Raw genomic sequence first — 19550 nt, forward strand, 5'->3', positions numbered from 1 at the left:
TTTAATGAAGCACCTTTAAAAAAGTTTTTAAAAGATTTTTGAAATTTTGCATTTTAAAAGTCACTGCACCCAGTATGCTTTGGTTCTTTAACTCTGTAATTACTGCAAAAGATTATTTCCACCTTAACTACAAATATGAAGAGTTAATGTTTTATAGAAATGTCCTTACATACTTGAAATTTCTACAGTAACTTGCCAAACTTGTGTACTAATCATCTATTCTGGGCGGGAATAGCAGCCTTATAATGCAGCCACAGCCTATAAATCAATATTCAAATAAGTTCAGGTGTCAGAGTGCATGAGAAAAAAATCCTGAGTCAGTTCTCACACTCTCAAAATGTATATCAGATACAGAAGCCACAACTAGAGCTCCACACAGATCTGATATTTATTACTTCTGCTAATTATTAATAGATATTGTCAAAATGAATATGCTTATTGAGGTTGTAGCGCTTTTTCTAGGTTTTGTTAGTTGGATAATGATTTTTATATCGCTACAAGATCAATATTGGAGGGAATCCACCCAAGACGGGAGCGTAATATTAACTTCTGCAATCTATGAGAATCTATGGATGTCTTGTGCGAGTGACTCAACAGGAGCATATAACTGTCGTGAATTTCCATCCCTTTTTGCTCTTCCAGGTAAGTAAAAGTAACTAATCGCTACTTTTTAAAAATCTTTACATTACATTGATTTGTTCATCTTCCAAAATCTGCTATTTATGACTTTTACAGGTAATAAATATAAAATTACTTGGGATTATATTCATATAAATAATTAGATAATCGAGTCATAACAAAAAGCAAAAAAAAGCACAAGTATCACGATGCCTAGGCTGTAATCGGCAGGGGTGAAAAACAACAGCAGCTGTGCAATCCGATCTAATACCTTTGTAAACTTTATGATGCAAGTTTTTTTCTTGCCATGTCTGTGTAGGTAAAGTTTTTTTGTACCTATAACTCTATCAACAGTATTTAAGGCATTTTGTGGTGGATATCTATTCTTTGTTATTTTATACATGATAATCACATACTGGACTAAGCAGAAAGTCACACAGTCCCTAGCTCATGAAAGATAGTACTTCACTCTACTACAAAACCAATACATCCTGTTTTAAGAGATGTGCAGAAAGCTAATATACCTTAAGCAAAACTGTTTGGGAGAGAGTAGATTTTAAAGTTAAATGTTTTGTGTCTTCATTATCAAAATCCGTGATGCTTAAAGACTAATCATGAGTGTGTTTGGTTTTCAGACAGGCAAGCAGGCTTATCTGTGGGCAATTATGTGGTTATGCATCTTCATTGCCCAGTACCACAACTGTTCCCATCATCAATTGGAGAGAGGGTGAAATAAAGAGTGAAAGCATGGTTTGAATCCCTTCAATGATCGGTTAATTTTATTGACATAGTGCTTAAAGCAAATGGCAAAATGTTGCACCTAGCTTTAAGTCCACAGACATTGGTAAGCACCTCTCTGTGGCTTCATAAGTTGGGTAAATATTTAGAGTCTTTCAAAAGATTGAATAGAACCCAGACTAAAAGGGAATCTTGGGTGAGCCGAAATCATCATTAAATCTTTACCTGGTTATCTTATTTTATCCACAATATAGTTATAATATAGTATTAAATCTAAAATTTTTCATTAAATAATGCGCGAATAAAAAAAATTAGGGTCACTGTTTCCTGAAGCACCTTTAAAAAAGTTTTTAAAAGATTTTTAAAATTTTGCATTTTAAAAGTCACTGCACCCAGTATGCTTTGGTTCTTTAACTTTGTAATTACTGCAAAAGATTAGTTCCACCTTAACTACAAATATGAAGAGTTAATGTTTTATAGAAATGGTCCTTACATACTTGAAATTTCTACAGTAACTTGCCAAACTTGTGTACTAATCATCTATTCTGGGCGGGAATAGCAGCCTTATAATGCAGCTATTCTTGGGTGAATGAATCTTGGGTGAGCCGAAATCAATCATCAATTTTTCCTTTTTGTAGCATCTTAGCTCAGGGGTTGCTGGGAATTTTTCTGACACATTGAGACTGTGTGGCAAACAATTCTTCACATTTGTACGGGACGGTAGTTTGGAGATCAACATTTATTTTAAGTCTACTTTTCATTGGATAACTGTATATGATTTTGACTAAAGAAAAAAAGGAAATATGAATGCAGTACTGGAAGATTTTGCTTTTTTTCTGGGGTTTCTGGGTTGGATAATGGTTTCAAATCAATATTAGAGTGAAATTATTGTGGACGGTAACGGTATCCCCACATCAATAATTTATGAAAAGCCCGGATGTCCTGAGCAACTGAGTCTACAGGAGTTCAAACTGCTGTGATTTCCCATCTTTGCTCACACTCTGTAGTATGTGGTCCACATATAAACACATTTTTTTTCTTTCTCTCTTTTCAGTCAGTCAGTCAGTCAGTCAGTCAGTCAGTCAGTCAGAATACTTTATTGATCCCAAAGGGAAATTACTACTGTTACAGCTGCAACTGTTTCATTTAAACGAGTAAACCTAAAACACAATAACATACACTAAAGGCATAAAAGTATAAAGACTAAAGAGATATTTTGACTATATACACATCTAAATCTATACACATATGAAAATTGTGAGTGCAAAAATTTTAAATAGGTGTCATTATATATATATGCACAGTCCTTTTTTGTACAATGTATAAGTGTATGTACAATGTACAATGTATATAGTGTATGTACAATGTATATGGAAATTTAAACAATTTTATGTACAATTGAATACTGATAAGTGAATGACACTGATGAACCACAATGTCACCTATTAAGGGAGGAGTTATAGAGTCTGATGGCCACAGGTAGAAATGACCTCCTGTGGCGCTCTGTGGTGCATTTTGGTGGGATGAGTCTTGCACTGAATGTGCTCCTGTGTCCCATCACTGTGTTGTAGAGTGGGTGGGAGCCATTGTTCATAATGGCCTGCAGCTTAGACAGCATCCTCCTCTCCGACACTGCCATAAGCGAATCCAGCTCCACTCCCACCACATCACTGGCTTTGTGGATCAGTTTATTGAGTCTGTTGGCGTCTGCCGCCCTCAGTCTGCTGCCCCAGCATGCAACAGCATAGAGGATGGCACTCGCCACCACAGACTCATAGAAGATCCTGAGCATAGTCCGGCAGATGTTGAAGGACCTCAGGCGTCTCAGAAAATAGAGGCGACTTTGGCCCTTCCTGTATAGGGCATCAGTGTTCTTAGCCCAGTCCAGTTTGTTGTCAATGTGTACTCCCAGATATTTGTAGTCCTCAACGGTGTCCACACTGACCCCTCCGATGGACATAGGGGCCACCGGTGCCTTGTCTTTCCTCAAGTCCACCACCAGTTCCTTTGTCTTTGTCACGTTGAGCTCTAGATGGTTCCGCTTGCACCATGTGACAAAGTCCTTCACTGTCCTCCTGTACTCATCCTCATCACCCCTGCTGATACATCCAACTATTGCAGAGTCATCAGAAAACTTTTGAAGATGGCAGGTCTCTGAGCAGTAGCTGAAGTCTGTGGTGTAGAGGGTGAAGAGGAAGGGAGAGAGGACAGTCCCTTGTGGGGCTCCAGTGTTGCTAACTACTCTGTCAGACACACAGTGCTGCAGCCGTACATACTGTGGTCTGCCAGTCAGGTAGTCAACAATCCAGGACACAAGGGGGACATCTACCTGCATCGCTGTCAACTTATCACCCAGAAGAGCAGGCTGAATGGTGTTGAATGCACTTGAGAAGTCAAAGAACATGACCCTCACAGTGCTGGCCGGCTTATCCAGGTGAGCGTAGACTCGGTTTAGCAGGTAGATAATGGCATCCTCAACTCCCAGGCGGGGCTGGTAGGCGAACTGGAGGGGGTCCAGAAATGACTGGACAATGGGCCGGAGCTGATCCAGGACGAGCCTCTCCATGGTCTTCATTATGTGGAAAGTCAGTGCCACTGGCCTGTAATCCTTGACGTCACTGGGTCGCGTCATCTTCGGGACCGGAACGATGCAAGATGTCTTCCACATCACAGGGACCCTCTGAAGATCCAGGCTCATATTGAAGACATGGTGCAGTACTCCACAAAGCTGGGTGGCACAGGCTTTAAGCACCCTGGGGGAGACCCCGTCAGGGCCTGCAGCCTTGTTTTTGTGGAGTCTCTTAAGTTGTCTTCTCACCTGGTCAGCAGTGAGACTAACTGTAGAGGTGGCGGGTGGGGGAGGGGTGGAGACGTCAAGAGGGCCATCACAGGAAGGAAGCAGGCTATTGTGAAGTGTGGGGGTGGGTGGGGGTGGAGTGGACTTCTGGAGACCGGCAGCAGAGCTGTCTGGACGAGGGAGGACAGAGCCTGCAGTGTCAAACCTGTTAAAGAACAGATTTAGCTCATTGGCCCTGTCCACACTGCCCTCCATTCCCCTGTTGTTGCTGGTCCTGAAGCCAGTGATGGTTCTTATTCCACTCCATACCTCCCTCATGTTTTTTGGTATTAACGACTATTTATCTGGCTTAAAAGCTATACAGTTACTCAAGTTCAGGATTTTAAAGACGGCAAACAAATTTTTGTAACAGTACTTGAAAAAACAGTAATAACAAATAATTAAACAGTCTGACGTTGAATGATACACAATGACAAAATGGTTGTTCCTATTTGTTAATGTTTTCCTCTACATTTGCTTGCTATGGGCATGGCTGTGCTTAATGTTTCTGGAAAGTTCTACTGTACTAAACACTGGTGAACAGAGTAAGTGCAACTACAGTAACTCCAGAAAAAAAAAGATGCAATAAAAACTCTGACGGAATTATAAGCAATAAGATTCATGCCCAATCTGCCAAGCCCTTCAAACCATTTTGGTTAAATCACTATTTGAGTATGAAGTTATACATAAACATAAATTTTCATAGTGATATAATGAGCAAGTATTGCATGGTACTCAAACATTTCTCCAGTATTGACTGCAACCCTGTGGAAACTTTTCTGTAACATGTATTCTGGTTGATTGTTACTAAAAAAGAACTGATGAGCCGCCCAGCCTGGTAATAAGACCTGCCTGGACCTGAAAGGAGAAACAAATCAAAAACCAGCAAAAACCAACTTAAGCAAAAATACTCAACTAACTCTTAGAATGCCCAAAGCACAGGTCGAGGAGGAGTGGCAGCAATCTTCCACTCCAGCTTATTAATTAGACAGAAGACTCAGACAAAGTTTTAATTCTTTTGAAACTGTGACTCTTAGCCTTCTCCGCCCTAATTGGAAAATTCAAAAAAATGTTTTATTTGTTATTATCTATCATCCACCTGGTCCTTACTCAGAGTTTCGGTCTGATTTCTGACTTTTTCTTAACTCAGTTCAGATAAAATAATTATAGTGGGTGATTTCAATATTCACATGGATGTTGAGAATGATGGCCTCAACACTGCATTTGTATTTACATTCAAACTGTAAATGAGCCCATCCACCACTTTAACCACACTCTGGATTTTGTTCTGACATAAGGCAGACTTAGCTTCTTTTTTTTTTTAAGCCTGTCATGTCTGTCATGTTTTCACAATCAGAATCATGATCCGAATGATCCAAACGTGTGTATATATATATATATATATATATATATATATAAAATCTTGCTCTGTTATGTTGTAATGTATGCATGTGCGTGTCCCTGTCATGAAATGAATGCAATAATCAGGGCGAGAAGCCACAACAATGCCTCCACAGCCCACAAGGAGTCCAGAAGATGATGATAACCATGCGCACACTCCAGAGGAGGAAGTAGAGACACCCCTAGATGGAGGTCCCACAGCCAAAGGGCAAGAGCCCCAGAGAGCCAGAGGCAATGAGCAGGCAATGAGCAGCTCTCTCAAAAATTCTTGAAAGAGTAGTTGTAAAACAGCTAACTGAGTATCTGCAGAGTAAGGTTATTATCGTTAACAAAAACGAACAAAATAACAAAAACTGAAACTGAAAAAGCATTTTCGTTAACTGAAATAAATAAAAACTGTATCATGTGTTTACAAAACTAACTAAAATGAATTGAAATTATAGATAAAATGCCCTTTATTTTCATATTTCTCAGTTTATTTAAAAGCCTTGTGGATTGATATGAAATCACTTTTTCCACTCTAGCAGTTTTAGCTGGGAGCCCCAATTGGCACCTCACTGTGTGTAACGGCAACAGCAAAAATTGGGAGAAAGCGGCATAAGACATCTGTGTCTTGTTGTGGATGATGACAAAATGTGTGGAACACTTCTCAAGCAGAAAAACCGCACCAACCTCAAAAGGCCACCTGAGAAGTATGCACAAGGAACCCCTCTGAAACTATGCCATAACCTGACGTGCACCTCTTGAGAAACGTAACTACACACAACAAATGTGACTGGACTGTTCTGCACTGCCAGGTCCTCTCTGGCTACTTTTCGGTGCAGTTTTTTTAATTTATCATTGAAAGAATAACAATCAGGAATAATAATAAAAGCGTCAATAGAAGGACTCACAAATGTGAGGGAGACTGGACTGCGGGAAATATTGGAATGGATGGGAGGGACTGAGCAAAGGGGAAAAAACAGAGGGACAAATACAGGTGCTGGTCATAAAATTTGAATATCATAAAAAATGTTGATTTATTTCAGTAATTCCATTCAAAAAGTGAAACTTGTATATTATATTCATTCATTACACACAGACTGATATATTTCAAATATTTATTTCTTTTAATTTTGATGATTATAACTGACAACTAATGAAAACCCCAAATTCAGTATCTCAGAAAATTAGAACATTACTTAAGACAATACAAAAAAAAAGGATTTTTAGAAATGTTGGCCAACTGAAAAGTACAAACATGTACAGCACTGCTTGGATTACTGCAGTAATGCAGTGTGGCATGGAGTCGATCAGTCTGTGGCACTGCTCAGGTGTTATGAGAGCCCAGGTAGCTCTGATAGTGGCCTTCAGCTCTTCTGAATTGTTGGGTCTGGCGTATCGCATCTTCCTCTTCACAATAGCCCATAGATTTTCTATGGGGTTAAGGTCAGGAGAGTTTGCTGGCCAATTAAGAACAGGGATACCATGGTCCTTAAAGCAGGTACTGGTAGCTTTGGCACTGTGTGCAGGTGCCAAGTCCTGTTGGAAAATGAAATCTGCATCTCCATAAAGTTGGTCGGAAGCAGGAAGTGCTCTAAAACTTCCTGACAGAAGGCTGCGTTGACCTTGGACCTCAAACAACAGTGGACCGACACCAGCAGATGACATGGTGCCCCAAACCATCACTGACTGTGGAAACTTTACACTGGACCTCAAGCAACGTGGATTCTGTTCCTCTCCTCTCTTCCTCCAGACTCTGGGACCTTGATTTCCAAAGGAAATGCAAAATTGACTTTGATCAGAGAACATAACATAACTCAGCAGCAGTCCAGTCCTTTGTGTCTTTAGCCCAGGCGAGATGCTTCTGACACTGTCTCTTGTTCAAGAGTGGCTCGACATGAGGACTGTGACAGCTGAAACCCATGTCTGCATACGTCTGTGTGTGGTGGTTCTTGAAGCACTGACTCCAGCTGCAGTCCACTCTTTGTGAATCTCCACCACATTTTTGAATGGGTTTTGTTTCACAATCCTCTCCAGGGTTCCTCTCCAGGGTGCAGTTATCCTTATTGCTTGTACACTTTTTTCTACCACATCTTTTCCTTCCCTTCGCCTCTCTATTAATGTGCTTGGACACAGAGCTCTGTGAACGGCCAGCCTCTTTAGCAATGACCTTTTGTGTCTCACCCTCCTTGTGCAAAGTGTCAAAGGTCATCTTTTGGTCAACTGTCAAGTCAGCAGTCTTCCCCGTGATCGTGTAGCCTACAGAACTAGACTGAGAGACCATTTAAAGGCCTTTGCACGTGTTTTGAGCTGATTAGAGTGTGGCAAAAGGTGTCTTCAATATTGAACCTTTTCACAGTATTCTAATTTTCTGAGATACTGAATTTGGGGGTTTTCATTAGTTGTCAGTTATAATCATCAAAATTAAAAGAAACAAACATTTGAACTATATCAGTCTGTGTGTCATGAATGAATATTCACTTTTTGAATGGAATTACTGAAATAAATCAACTTTTTCATGATATTCAAATTTTATGACAGCACCTGTATGTTTGGAGCCAAAAAATGAACAAAAAGAGCAAGGACCAAGGAGGGGAAAACGTCCTAGCATTTTTTGTTCCTGTCGGCTGGCATCGCATATAAAACACCAGCACAAGTCCATAAGGTAAACACACATAATGTGGTTACACAAGTATAAACGAGACAACAATGTTGGGCACCTATGTAGGTTGGGTACAAAGGCTCCAAAATGCCCCAGCGCTGAAATCTAATTAATATCTAACCAAGCCAGCTCTCTGAGCAGCTCCCACAGAGAACCAGCATCATGTGGTCATAACATCAGAATGCAGCTGGATTTGCGCTTTGATCCCTTCAAAGAGTTCGTTTTGTTTTTGTCAAACATTCACTGATGTTATATGAGGTATTGTTAAACTACTGCACTGAAGCTGAAGTTTATTGAGAGCTTATTGGGTTTTGGAGATTATAGTTTTTTTTTGCTTCTCCTTGTTAATTCTCCTGATGTTCATGTGTGTCCTTAATATTGCACACATTTAGCACATAATGCTGCTATCTAGTGAACAGTTGGTTGTTGAATACAATTTTTTAAACGGTATGTTTTGTTGAGTTCTTATTAAACAGTGGTTACTCTTGCAGTTTGAACTGCACCCGACATATAAACATATAAAATTTGAAAAAACTAAAACTAATGAAAACTAAACTAAAGCTAAGCATTAAATAAAAAATAAAAACTAATAAAAATGAGCAAAACCACTCTAAAAACTAACTAAAACTGAATTAGAGGCAAAAATAAAAAGTTACAATGAAATAAAAATTAAACTAAAACGTAAAATCCAAAACTATTGTAACCCTGCTGCAGAGGAATGGTTTAATTGAAGAATTTCAGCCAGGTTTCAGAATTCATCACAGTACAAAAACAGCATTAGTGAAGGTTACAAATGATCATCTTATTACCTCTGATAATGGACTCATATCTGTGCTTGTCCTGTTAGACCTCAGTGCAGCTTTTGATACTGTTGACCATAACATTTTACTACAGAGATTAGAGCATGCATAGGTATTAAAGGTACTGCACTGCAGTGGTTTGAATCATATTTATCTAATAGACTCCAATTTTTTTATGTAAATGAGGAGTCTTCTTCACACACTAGGGGTAGTTATGGAGTTCCACAGGTTTGGTGCTAGGACCAATTTTATTTACACGATATATACGTCCTTTGGGCAGTATTAATTAGAAAGCATTGCATACATTTTCATTGTTATGCAGATGATACCCAGCTTTATCTATCCATGAAGTCAGATGTGGGCTGCTTTAACAATGAAAATATTTGTGCTTTGCCTGAAGTTCCTTATATCATTGCATGGGTCTTGTTGGGCTCTGCCTCTGCTGATAGAAACAGCATTGTTTAACTTTTTTTTTTAATTACCATAGAGCCATTAAGTGGAGGTTTTTGGACTGAAATTTGAAATCAATTAAAATCTGATCGTAACATATTTTGTGCTAAAGATATACTTCTTTATATACATGTGATTTTCATATGAATCTTTATTGAAACAAACAAAAACCAAATTCTTCTTTCACAGTACTTACCAGCTTACTGCTTAGTTTCTTATTTATATGAAAATTACATGGTACACAGAAATCACAGCTTATTATTATGTCTCTTGATGTTGGTACACAGGGTACGTTCAGGCCTCCCGAGCATTGATGATTGCTTCCATGGTGTTTGGGACATTTGGTCTTGCAGCTACACTTGCAGGAATGAAGTGCTCAAAAATAGGTGGAGAAAACTACACCTTGAAAGGCAAGGTTGCTGCCATTGGAGGAGTGCTTTTTCTACTGCAAGGTAAAGACTTGGGGGTGGATGCAATAGCCATGTAACAAAAATGCATGAAAAAAAACTTGCTTTCAAGAGTCATTTTAAACAGGCATTTTAGGAGCATGTGAAAATGCTTGATTATAAAAACCAGGCTTACAGGTTGAGCCTAGACACATTTCTCCCAAAACTGAATCTTTCCATAGAACACCTGTCAAATATAAATATGTCTGATTTTTCAGTTTTGCAGAAGACAAGCATATCATGCGATATGCAATCATATGATATTGTATCATATGATTTCATATGATATATTATCTGACGGTTTAATAGTTCGAAAGGTTATCCCTACTCTAACAAACCTGCTGATATGTGCACGAGCCCAGTGATATGTCAGGGACCAAATATTATATTTGTCCCTGTTGGGGCTGCTGTAGGTCAGAATGTAGAGCAGGCTACCTACTGATCAGAAAGTTGGTGATTCAATCCCTGGCTTCAAAGTATCCAAAGTATCCTTGGGCAAGATACTGAACCCCAAGTGTCACCCATGTGTCACACTGGAGTGTGAATGGTAGATAGAAAGCACTTAGATGGAGAAAAACATGCTTGGGTAAATGAGGTATGTTGTATAAAGCACTTTTGAGTGCTCAAGTAGGGTAGAAAAGTGCTATATAAGAACCAGTTAATTTGAAAAGCTATATTTCTATTTAATGAGTTTTTTTATGTACATAATTAACATTGTTTACTGAACTATAACTTGAAGGGTTATAAGAACAGTCCCTCCTTGCAAAAAGCTTACACAATTATTATAAAGTATCTTTGCTGCATGCCTGGTCTAATAAAGCTTTTGACGCTCTATTTATTTCTTTTAATCTGTAATGTATGTGTGCCAGTTGAAAATTTAACTTGTCAAAAGTAACCAACTGCATTTCGAAGGGCTTTGCACCATGATTGCTGTCTCTTGGTATGCAGCAAACATCACCCAGCAGTTCTTTGATCCACTCTTCCAAGGGATAAAGTAAGTCAATATGTACATCAGCAATTCAGAGTTGAAAGTGTATATATATGCCATAAAAGTAAAACTTATTGTATTGCAGGTATGAGATTGGAGAGGGCCTGTATATAGGCTGGGGTTCAGCCATACTTGCCATTTGTGGAGGTTCATTTCTGCTGTGTACCTGCAGAATGACTGACAATAAAATAATGTGAGCATCTGTTGCTGAAAAGTTTGACTCACTAGCCTTAGGTCTATAGAATCTTAAGTTAAACATGTCTTTTGTATTCTAGAACATACCCATACCAGCCACCCTCAGGAGGACACATGCTGTCAACTGTGGCAACCTCTGAGCCTGTACCAAGCAACTATGAAAGAAATGCATATGTCTAAGAGGTTAATGTGTAGGAGGGAAAGTAGGCAGATTTGGAGTCTTTCTTGAAGAGATAATGAAGAGTTAGTTCATCTGTATCCCAGGAGATGGCAGCATTTATATTGGAACACACTAATTCTGAGCAGGATTTTGTTGATTTGGGGGATTTATTACCTTAACAGCATCAATCTTTAAATTACATGTTTGTAATATTTTAATTACGTTTGGTGTTTATGAATTTGTTATTTGTATTTATACTGTAAAAAAATCCCCTTACCATTCTAGTATAGATTTACTGAGTTACATTCCTATCATTACTTACATAATGAAGCTGTGATAGTAGGATATTGATTACTGTCATAGTTTACACCAAGGACAAAATCTGTTACAATAACTACATTTTGACACAAAAATCATGTTAACTTGCACTTGTAGCCAAGCAAGTAGTTGGTATATTGTGTTTCATAATGGTCCCATGCATGATTTGTCATAGCACCCAAGAAGATTTTTTTCAGCATCCAATTCTGAATTGAACACACCTGAGTAAAAGGACTGAAACAAATATAAGTAGACAGTATCTCAGCACATAAAGTCCATATTTTCAATGCATGTATGTTGATTTTAAGTTGATTTTACATATGTTCCTGAGGATTTTTATTTTTTATATGGAGATACATATATACCATTTTATAGTGACTGAGTGCCCTAAGTTATGAGAATATTGACGAGTTTATGATTTTCTCAAATGATACCCAGTGGTGTTTAGCACTGGCAACATTGTTATTACAATCATATTAATTACTTTGCACAGTCAAATAAAAGGACATTCAGTTACAAACTTTGTTCGCAGTTTTTCATTTGACTTTTTTAATCCACACACAAAATGCTCGGAGCTCAGATCTGGCCATACAATCTATTTAGTAACAGCACTTCCTCAATACCCACTTAGTTCCTTAATGCCTATTGTAGACAGCCAACTGCTTTGGACATATCACTTTCAAAGTATCTCACAGCTGGTTGAAAGCCACCTGCTGGTAAGCTATGGTGTCATATCAGGGACTGGATTTACCCAATATGAGTCAAGTCGCATTTTGCTGATGGGTCATAAATAATGTAAAAGTAAGAAAGAGTTTAAAATAAATCATTTTTATTATCATTTATAAATGGTACAGTTAAAAAAATCTTGTTGACAGAGTTTGGGATTTAAGCCATGTTCTTAAAAGGCTGTTTCAGTATCTATCTTTAAATTATAACAGTGATCAAAGTAGCTGCACGTCTTTCTAACAAGGAGTTTCCTATTATAATGGGAGCACTAATCAAAAGTGAAAGCAATCCACTAGGTTTTCATTTCCTCAGACGTGTACATGAAGACTGCAGATGATTTGCTGTGCTTTGCTTGTAGCTGAAACATTTTAGAGTGCTGATTTATGCTATTCAGGCTGAAGTGTTTCTTTCAGCAGGGGTCTGTGCTTATGTGACTTGGCAGGACAATCTTTCTGATCAACAGAGGCAGAAAATCACAGGGAGTCACGTCACATATTTTGCGGGTCTCAAGACACAAAAAAAGAAATACTGAAGTGTTCTCGTCAACTTTCTAATCTTTAGGTGCTTCATTTGCTAACTTGTCCAAGTTTTGTCCATCAAAGCGGATGGTGTGCCAGCCTTCAGTGACAGTGAGGTCCTGAGCTCCTTTACCAGCATAGAAGTCTCGAGAAGGAGTATTCCAGTTTAACACAGACAACTGCAGCCGCACACACTGCTTCTTTTTCCCAATCTGAACAAACAAAAAAAAAGTCCTGTGCTCAGTCACATACCATTACCTCTTTAGAACGCAAAATATCCCATGTTAATCAAAAAAAGGAAACAAAACAAGAATTTCCAAATGCTCAAAATTGTAATTAAATTTAAAAAAAACTATATTTTTTCCTGTTCAGCAACTACAATTTATATTCAAAAACATTCTTACCTCTGCAGCTTTGCTCAGTAAACCTGTGCCAATGCCATTTCCTACAGAGAAAATAAATCATTATAAAATATGAGAACACCAACAAATACCATTAGTGCTACACAGAAAAACACAGAACAGAAAAAGAATACAGCATTTTATTTTAACCTTGATGATATACCGCAACAGATATTGTACCTCTGAACTCTGGCATCACATACAGGTCCTCCACATATACTGCACGTCCCTTCCATGTACTGTAGGTGTAAAAGTATAGGGCGTACCCAATGATTGTAAATCCTATATGGACAAAAAGAAGCAAATACAAAGGGAACTAAATATTAGAGATACTGTGAAAAAGCCTTCCCCTTCCTTATACTAAACTACACCTGTCTGTACATTGCTAATGTGACAGCCTCCAACTGCTAATAAGGACAAAGGGTAAAAAAAAATAATTAAATAATCTAATGCTGACTGTGTAGCAGTGGTGACGGGAGCTAGGAAGTTCCTAAATATAGAGTAATATTCCCTTTGTCAAGGTTTGTTTTTTTTCTAACATGTGAAAGAATAACGCTTATCTACAGTTTGGCTGTAAGAAGGAATAGATAAGCTACATCTACCTCTGTTGATTTATGAGGTAATATTTGTTTAGTCATAATTTGTTAAACAGGTGTGCCTATCGATATCTAAATAGCAAGGGTGGGAGCCTTTTTTTGTGCCGACAAGCTCAAGGCTGCCAGACAAGCAAGACAATAAAAAAAAAGGTCATGAACCAGCGTTTACCTTCATTAGATTTATGCTCTTCTGGTACTTCTGCAACGAGGCATTCAAAGAAGGGGTTCTGGCAGAAACCATCGCGTTCTAATTCTAAAGTTGCACAAAAGATTTTTACCCAAACACACAAGTTTAATCTTTCTTTTAGTAGTAATTAAAAAAACCTTCAAACAACAAGAAGCATCAAAAACATACATTTGAAGAATGTAATCATGTTTTTAAAGTTGCCTCTTAGTTAATAGTAAAGTTTTTAAGTAAGACAAGCATCAGGGTCTACATTACACCAGCTGTGAATCACATTCCTCTACTGAAAATCTTGGCTATCTACAAAGGTATTTGTAGTTAAATTTTAACTTAAAAAGATGCTAAATGCATTTCCTAACTCATAAAATACCGGGCCATAGCCTTATTATTTCAACCCTGCCTCCAATTCCTCTCTTCATCTATTCCACTCTCACTGGTGTATTGCTTCTTATATGGCATATTATACTGCCACTACCTGTTGATGCAAACCATCTTCTTCCACAGTCTTATGTGTCATGCTTTGGTTCAGAGTATGCTGATTACTTATGAGCAAAATAGAAAAAAAAACACAAGATAATAACAGTTGAATGACCAGGCTTAAACAGACATTTCACATTCCAGCTACCTTTATCTTACAAAAAAAGATAAATTAGGTGTATTTCCATTACTAATCTACAGTTAATCATTGTTGGACTGATTTCCAACAAGCTGACATTTGCTTCAGCTCTGTAATTGCACCTAATTTATAACCCACTTAATTTATAACCCCGGCCTACAAAAAAATTATTTGCTACTGGAAAATTTTCACACACTGACTTCAGATAAGTAATCTGATTTAAGCATACACATATCTTTGACATTTTGACAGTTGAATATCTACAGTACCAGTCCAAACTTTTATCTGGTACTGTAGATATCAACACAATGTCTGGAACATTAAACAGCAGCGTTCTAGCCGGCGGTTGATCGTCAGGTGTTGCGTCTTGCTAAAACACTCTTTCGCAGGGCTGAGGATTTCACCGCTTCATTTTCGGAACTCTGCTGTCACTGCATTTAGCAAACAGGAGTGCACCCGTCCCGGCTAGGTTGCTGCTATTATCGCTGCTTGTGCCTGTATCATTTCACCATAATTTGCAATCTACCACAGAGCACGGACAGTTTCATTCACAATGTGCACGCGCCATCTCGCTACAGTTGTGTGCGCGCTTTGTTGTGCGAAATTCTGTTCCCCCGTGAAAATCTGTTCCCCCTGTGTCGGGAGAGCGCAGCCAGAGAGGCGGATCCGACAGTCTTCACGGCACTTCTGATGAATTTCTCGGTAAAAGTCTTTTACAGTGTTTATTCCTCTCATCAAGGGGGAACAGATTTTAATGGGGGAACAGAATTTTGCACAACACACCGGTTCCATACGAAGGCCCATCAGTCAATTAACAAGTAGGAGCAGCATTTAGCGGTTAGCATTAGCTTGCTAATTAGCATTAGCATCACCCCACACACACCAGAAAGGGGGCGGGGCGGGGGGGTCATGCTGAAAAAAATTTCTGGCTAGAACCCTGAAACATATCCTACCAAAATAGTTTTAATGTGTTTATTCTGCAAAACAAACAAGAGGACTAGCCCAAAGATGTGTTTAAGCATATTTCTGTCAAATTAGCTCAAAATAAAACAAGGTCAGTGTGCTCAAAAATGTTTGAAGCACTTGCTTTTTTTATGCTCACACTGCCCATCCGTCTCTCTTTGCAAGAACCAACAGTAGTTGCCATCATGTTTGGATAAAATTTTTCCGATATCCATTTTCCATCATTAACATCACCCAGATTTGGTGGAAAAAAATCCAGATGAGAATGCAAAACGTGCATCTTTGTTAGTGAATCTGCTTTCAGCACGTTATCCACAAACTCAACGTAATTCTCTGCTCTGCGATTGGCAACCTGCACGAATACTTTCCATGCTGCTAAATCAATGGGCTTCAGTTTCCGTTTGAACTCATCATCAAGCAGCAGTTCACAGATTTCAGGAACCAAAAAAGCACCTTCCTTAATTTTGGTTTCACTTTTCTCTAAAGACTCTAAAGACTTTCTGTCCAGTTTTCCTAATTGTCAAATACCAGGAACATGGGACGTGCCAGATGCAGTTTTCAAATTTGCAGTCAGCAAGTGAAATTTGTTAAAGTACAGATAAAAGAATCCCAAAAGCAAAATACCTGTTGACCTGTGTAATTACTCTGCCACAAAGGCCTCCTAAGCCATTAATGCACACCATGGTTGTAAGATTTTCTCCATAGTACATATTGATAATTCAAGACAGGTAAAACACAGGTTTAAATAACAACATTTTAACTTATTAATTATAGGTTAAGAATGAATGAAAATGAATGGCGCTGCAAATCATTGACCCATGTCAGTGCCTAATAAAAATAATAATCAAATACTCCTTGAAATGTCCATCCATTTTTTTCCACTTATCCAATTAAGGGATGCAGGGGGGCTGGAGCCTATCCCAGCTACCACCGGCCGAGAGCCAGGGTACACCCTGGACAGGTCTCCAGTCTGTCACAGACAATCATTCACACTCACATTCACACCTATGGGCAATTTAGAATTACCAATTCACCTAACTCAGGGGTCGGCAACCCGCGGCTCCGGAGCCGCATGCGGCTCATTCAGGCTTAATATGCGGCTCTGTGCGGCTCGCGGAAGTAAATTATAAGTATCCAAATGAAGTGCATTCTATTTTTGTCAGTTCGGTTTCTGTTGTAGTTTTAAAATGGAACATTACTGTGATCTTGAAATATTAAAATAAAATCATTTTATTTATTTATTTTAGTTTCTCAATATATGCGTCACTCACGGTAGTTTCCGCTAGTATTTGCGGCTCTCACTGTTCTGTTTTCCGTGGAAACCGGGTTCAAATGGCTCTTTCCGTATTACAGGTTGCCGACCCCTGACCTAACTCCACGTCTTTGGACTGTGGAAGGAAATTGGAGTACCTGGAAAAAACCCACAAAGACATGGGGAAAACATGTACAGACAGGTCCCAGCCATATGGTGGATTTGAACCCAGGACCTTCTTGCTGTGAGGGAACAGTGCTAACCACCATGCCACTATGCTGCCCTCTTGGAAGATAAGATATCGTTATTGTCATTGCACAATACAGTGAAATTCTATTGATGCCACCCTCCAGGTGCCAAAAAATAATAAATAATAAGGGATGGAAAAATAAATAAAACAGAATAAGTTTTTTTCTGTGGAAACAAAGTCAGTATAAACAGCAGATAACAGTCTATTTATAACTGCATACAATGTACTAACAGGGCACAGTGGCTGTGAAGAGAGATTATCCATTTGGTTTAATATGGTCAGAGTTCAGCAGTGTAACAGCTCTGTGGTTGTAGGTGTTTTTCAGTCTTGTTGTTAGGGCATAAAGTGTCCTGCAGCATCTTCCAGAAGGCAGAGGAGTGAAGAGACAGTGTCTGGGGTATGTGTTGTCCCTGACTATGGCTGTGACCCGCCTGGTGCAGCGGGTCCTGTAAATGTCCTCTAGTCTTCAAAGCTGAAAATGTATTTTCTGGAAATGTTTGGGGTTTTTGGTTGTTTTTTTTGTTTTGTTTTGTTTTTATAAAAAACAGTGAAGCTGTGTAAAGATTTAAAGGGTTAAAACCCAAAGAATTTAGTTAATATTTGATATGTATATTTCAGGCTGAAGTAGTTTTAAAAGACTGAATAATTTAAAGTGGAAAAAATATTACTATATTATATTTTTAAAGCAGTTTTTGGAAAGGTGACTTTTTTTGGGCCTTAGGATCAAACGTGTTAGGATTTTAAAGGATCTAAGGATTCAGAAATGTACTGATTAACTGTGAATATAGCTGCACTCCAATTAAGGAGTGTGGGGTGCCCAATTGCAGCTGCCAGACATATACAAGGATAACTCTGTAGTCAATGATTAACAATGATGCATCTCTCCTGTAATTCATTACACCTGCGTTTTTCCAGCTATGGCGATTCAAAATGTTCTCAAAATAAAAGTTACACATAAAAACCGGCATGCATTTAGGTTGGATAAATCCTAACTGTTCATGTCGCTCATTTTATTGGAAAATTACCTTCATGAGAAATCTTCACCTGGTCCGGCATTTTTTCATAAACCGCCAACTCCTGAAAAACGTCGTTTTATTGTTATGTCAGTTGAGAAATACACTAAGGGAATTATTAGGACACAAACCAACACTGAAGACATGTGCTAACGGATATTACGTTTAGCGGAGCGCTGTAAAGTAGTTGTGGGAAACTACAGAAAGAAGTTAACTCTAACACACCATTATCATCCTCGATATGTCTTTGCAGTCCTCTTTTGCAGCACGGCGTATTTTGAAATTCATGTCTGGGTGTCTCGCCTGGGTTTTCAGACCAAAACCTCTGCGCTAAACAGAAAACCCTGTGCAGGAAACGGCTACACGACGATAGCTGCGCTTTCAAAATAAAAGTTGCGTTTTGTTCTTGAATTGCAGCTGTTAAAGCGGTGCAATGAAAATTGCCAGTTTTGGGAGTTATTTCCTATTTTCACTGTCGCGCTTGGGCTGATGCAAATGTATGTGTGAGTTTATTCTTCAATGAACTTGAATTCAAATTTTGCCGGTTTAACTGTAGCTTTGGGTAATTCAGAACTGAAGCGTCAGCCTGTTGCTCCTTTTTCCAACTTGTACAATGAAAATTAGACAAGCGCAAACCGGAAACAGAGAGTCCGCCTCCAAAGTAAAAGTTGCGCCTGTTGAAATGCGTTGGCTGTAGCAAAATTTAAGAAGAGCAGACCCACATAAATTGCTTAAATATTGAACATATTTCATATGTTATATATATTTTGTTTGCTTGTTTTCTTTTTTAAGCTCCTGTTTCACTTCGAGTGAATATTATTACAAAATATGAGAAATTATTTTACTTTTTAAATTGCTGTTTTTTATTCTTCTTTTTTGATAAAACTCTTTCTACCCATATTTGATACCTGTTGTAAGCCAATAAGCTCTTTTAAGTCCAGTTAAGCGTTTTGGCACTTCAGTCATACAGAAATATTTATCAAGGTGTTCATGTCAAGTTATTTAAAGCATCAAACTTTAATTCACTCTTTCACTGTGTTTGAACTTGATTAATGATTGAGTACTTTATGAGAGCAAAAGCACCTCTGCTGCCTGTCTGATCTTAGTCTTTGTCCCTAAATTAAGAAATTTCTCCCGTCAACATACATTTGCATCAACACAATTAGGACAATTAAGAGGAAATATTCCAAAAACTGTCAGTTCTCATAGTACTACTTCAACAGCTGCTGATGAATTATACTTGTTACACTAGTTTTTGAAAGTTTAACAGAAGTAAAACTTAGAGACATCTCAGAGAAAAAACATTGCACTTCTTACCTCTACTTTTCTTTATTCACTTTACCATGGAAAAAGCCTTTAAAATTTATATTCATTATAAAGTAACTAACACTATCTCAGTACTTTCTTACATATTAATTCTTGAGCAATAATTATTAC

The 19550-nt window shown here is 38.3% G+C and overlaps 2 protein-coding genes across 3 annotated transcripts; one reads left to right on the forward strand and one right to left on the reverse strand.

Moving 5' to 3' along the window:
- Window positions 1-349: 349 nt before the first annotated feature.
- On the forward strand, window positions 350-11434 carry LOC115792473 (claudin-15-like). The gene is made up of 5 exons (XM_030747018.1): window positions 350-642; window positions 9775-9939; window positions 10846-10927; window positions 11007-11114; window positions 11197-11434. The coding sequence occupies exons 1-5, from the start codon at window positions 426-428 to the stop codon at window positions 11294-11296; spliced, it is 672 nt and encodes a 223-aa protein (XP_030602878.1). The 5' UTR covers window positions 350-425; the 3' UTR covers window positions 11297-11434.
- Window positions 11435-12128: 694 nt separating this feature from the next.
- Window positions 12129-18478, reverse strand: LOC115791543 (diamine acetyltransferase 2-like). Of its 2 annotated transcripts, XM_030745642.1 has the most exons (6): window positions 18339-18478; window positions 18126-18177; window positions 14005-14088; window positions 13420-13521; window positions 13243-13283; window positions 12129-13050 (listed from the first exon to the last, which is right to left on the reverse strand). In XM_030745642.1, the coding sequence occupies exons 1-6, from the start codon at window positions 18399-18401 to the stop codon at window positions 12871-12873; spliced, it is 522 nt and encodes a 173-aa protein (XP_030601502.1). In that variant the 5' UTR covers window positions 18402-18478; the 3' UTR covers window positions 12129-12870. The 2 variants fall into 2 exon arrangements, with proteins under 2 accessions (XP_030601502.1, XP_030601503.1); XM_030745643.1 differs by lacking the exon at window positions 14005-14088.
- Window positions 18479-19550: the final 1072 nt, after the last annotated feature.

The sequence above is a fragment of the Archocentrus centrarchus genome, chromosome 14 (assembly GCF_007364275.1).
Source record: "Archocentrus centrarchus isolate MPI-CPG fArcCen1 chromosome 14, fArcCen1, whole genome shotgun sequence".
NCBI classification, from domain to species: domain Eukaryota; kingdom Metazoa; phylum Chordata; class Actinopteri; order Cichliformes; family Cichlidae; genus Archocentrus; species Archocentrus centrarchus.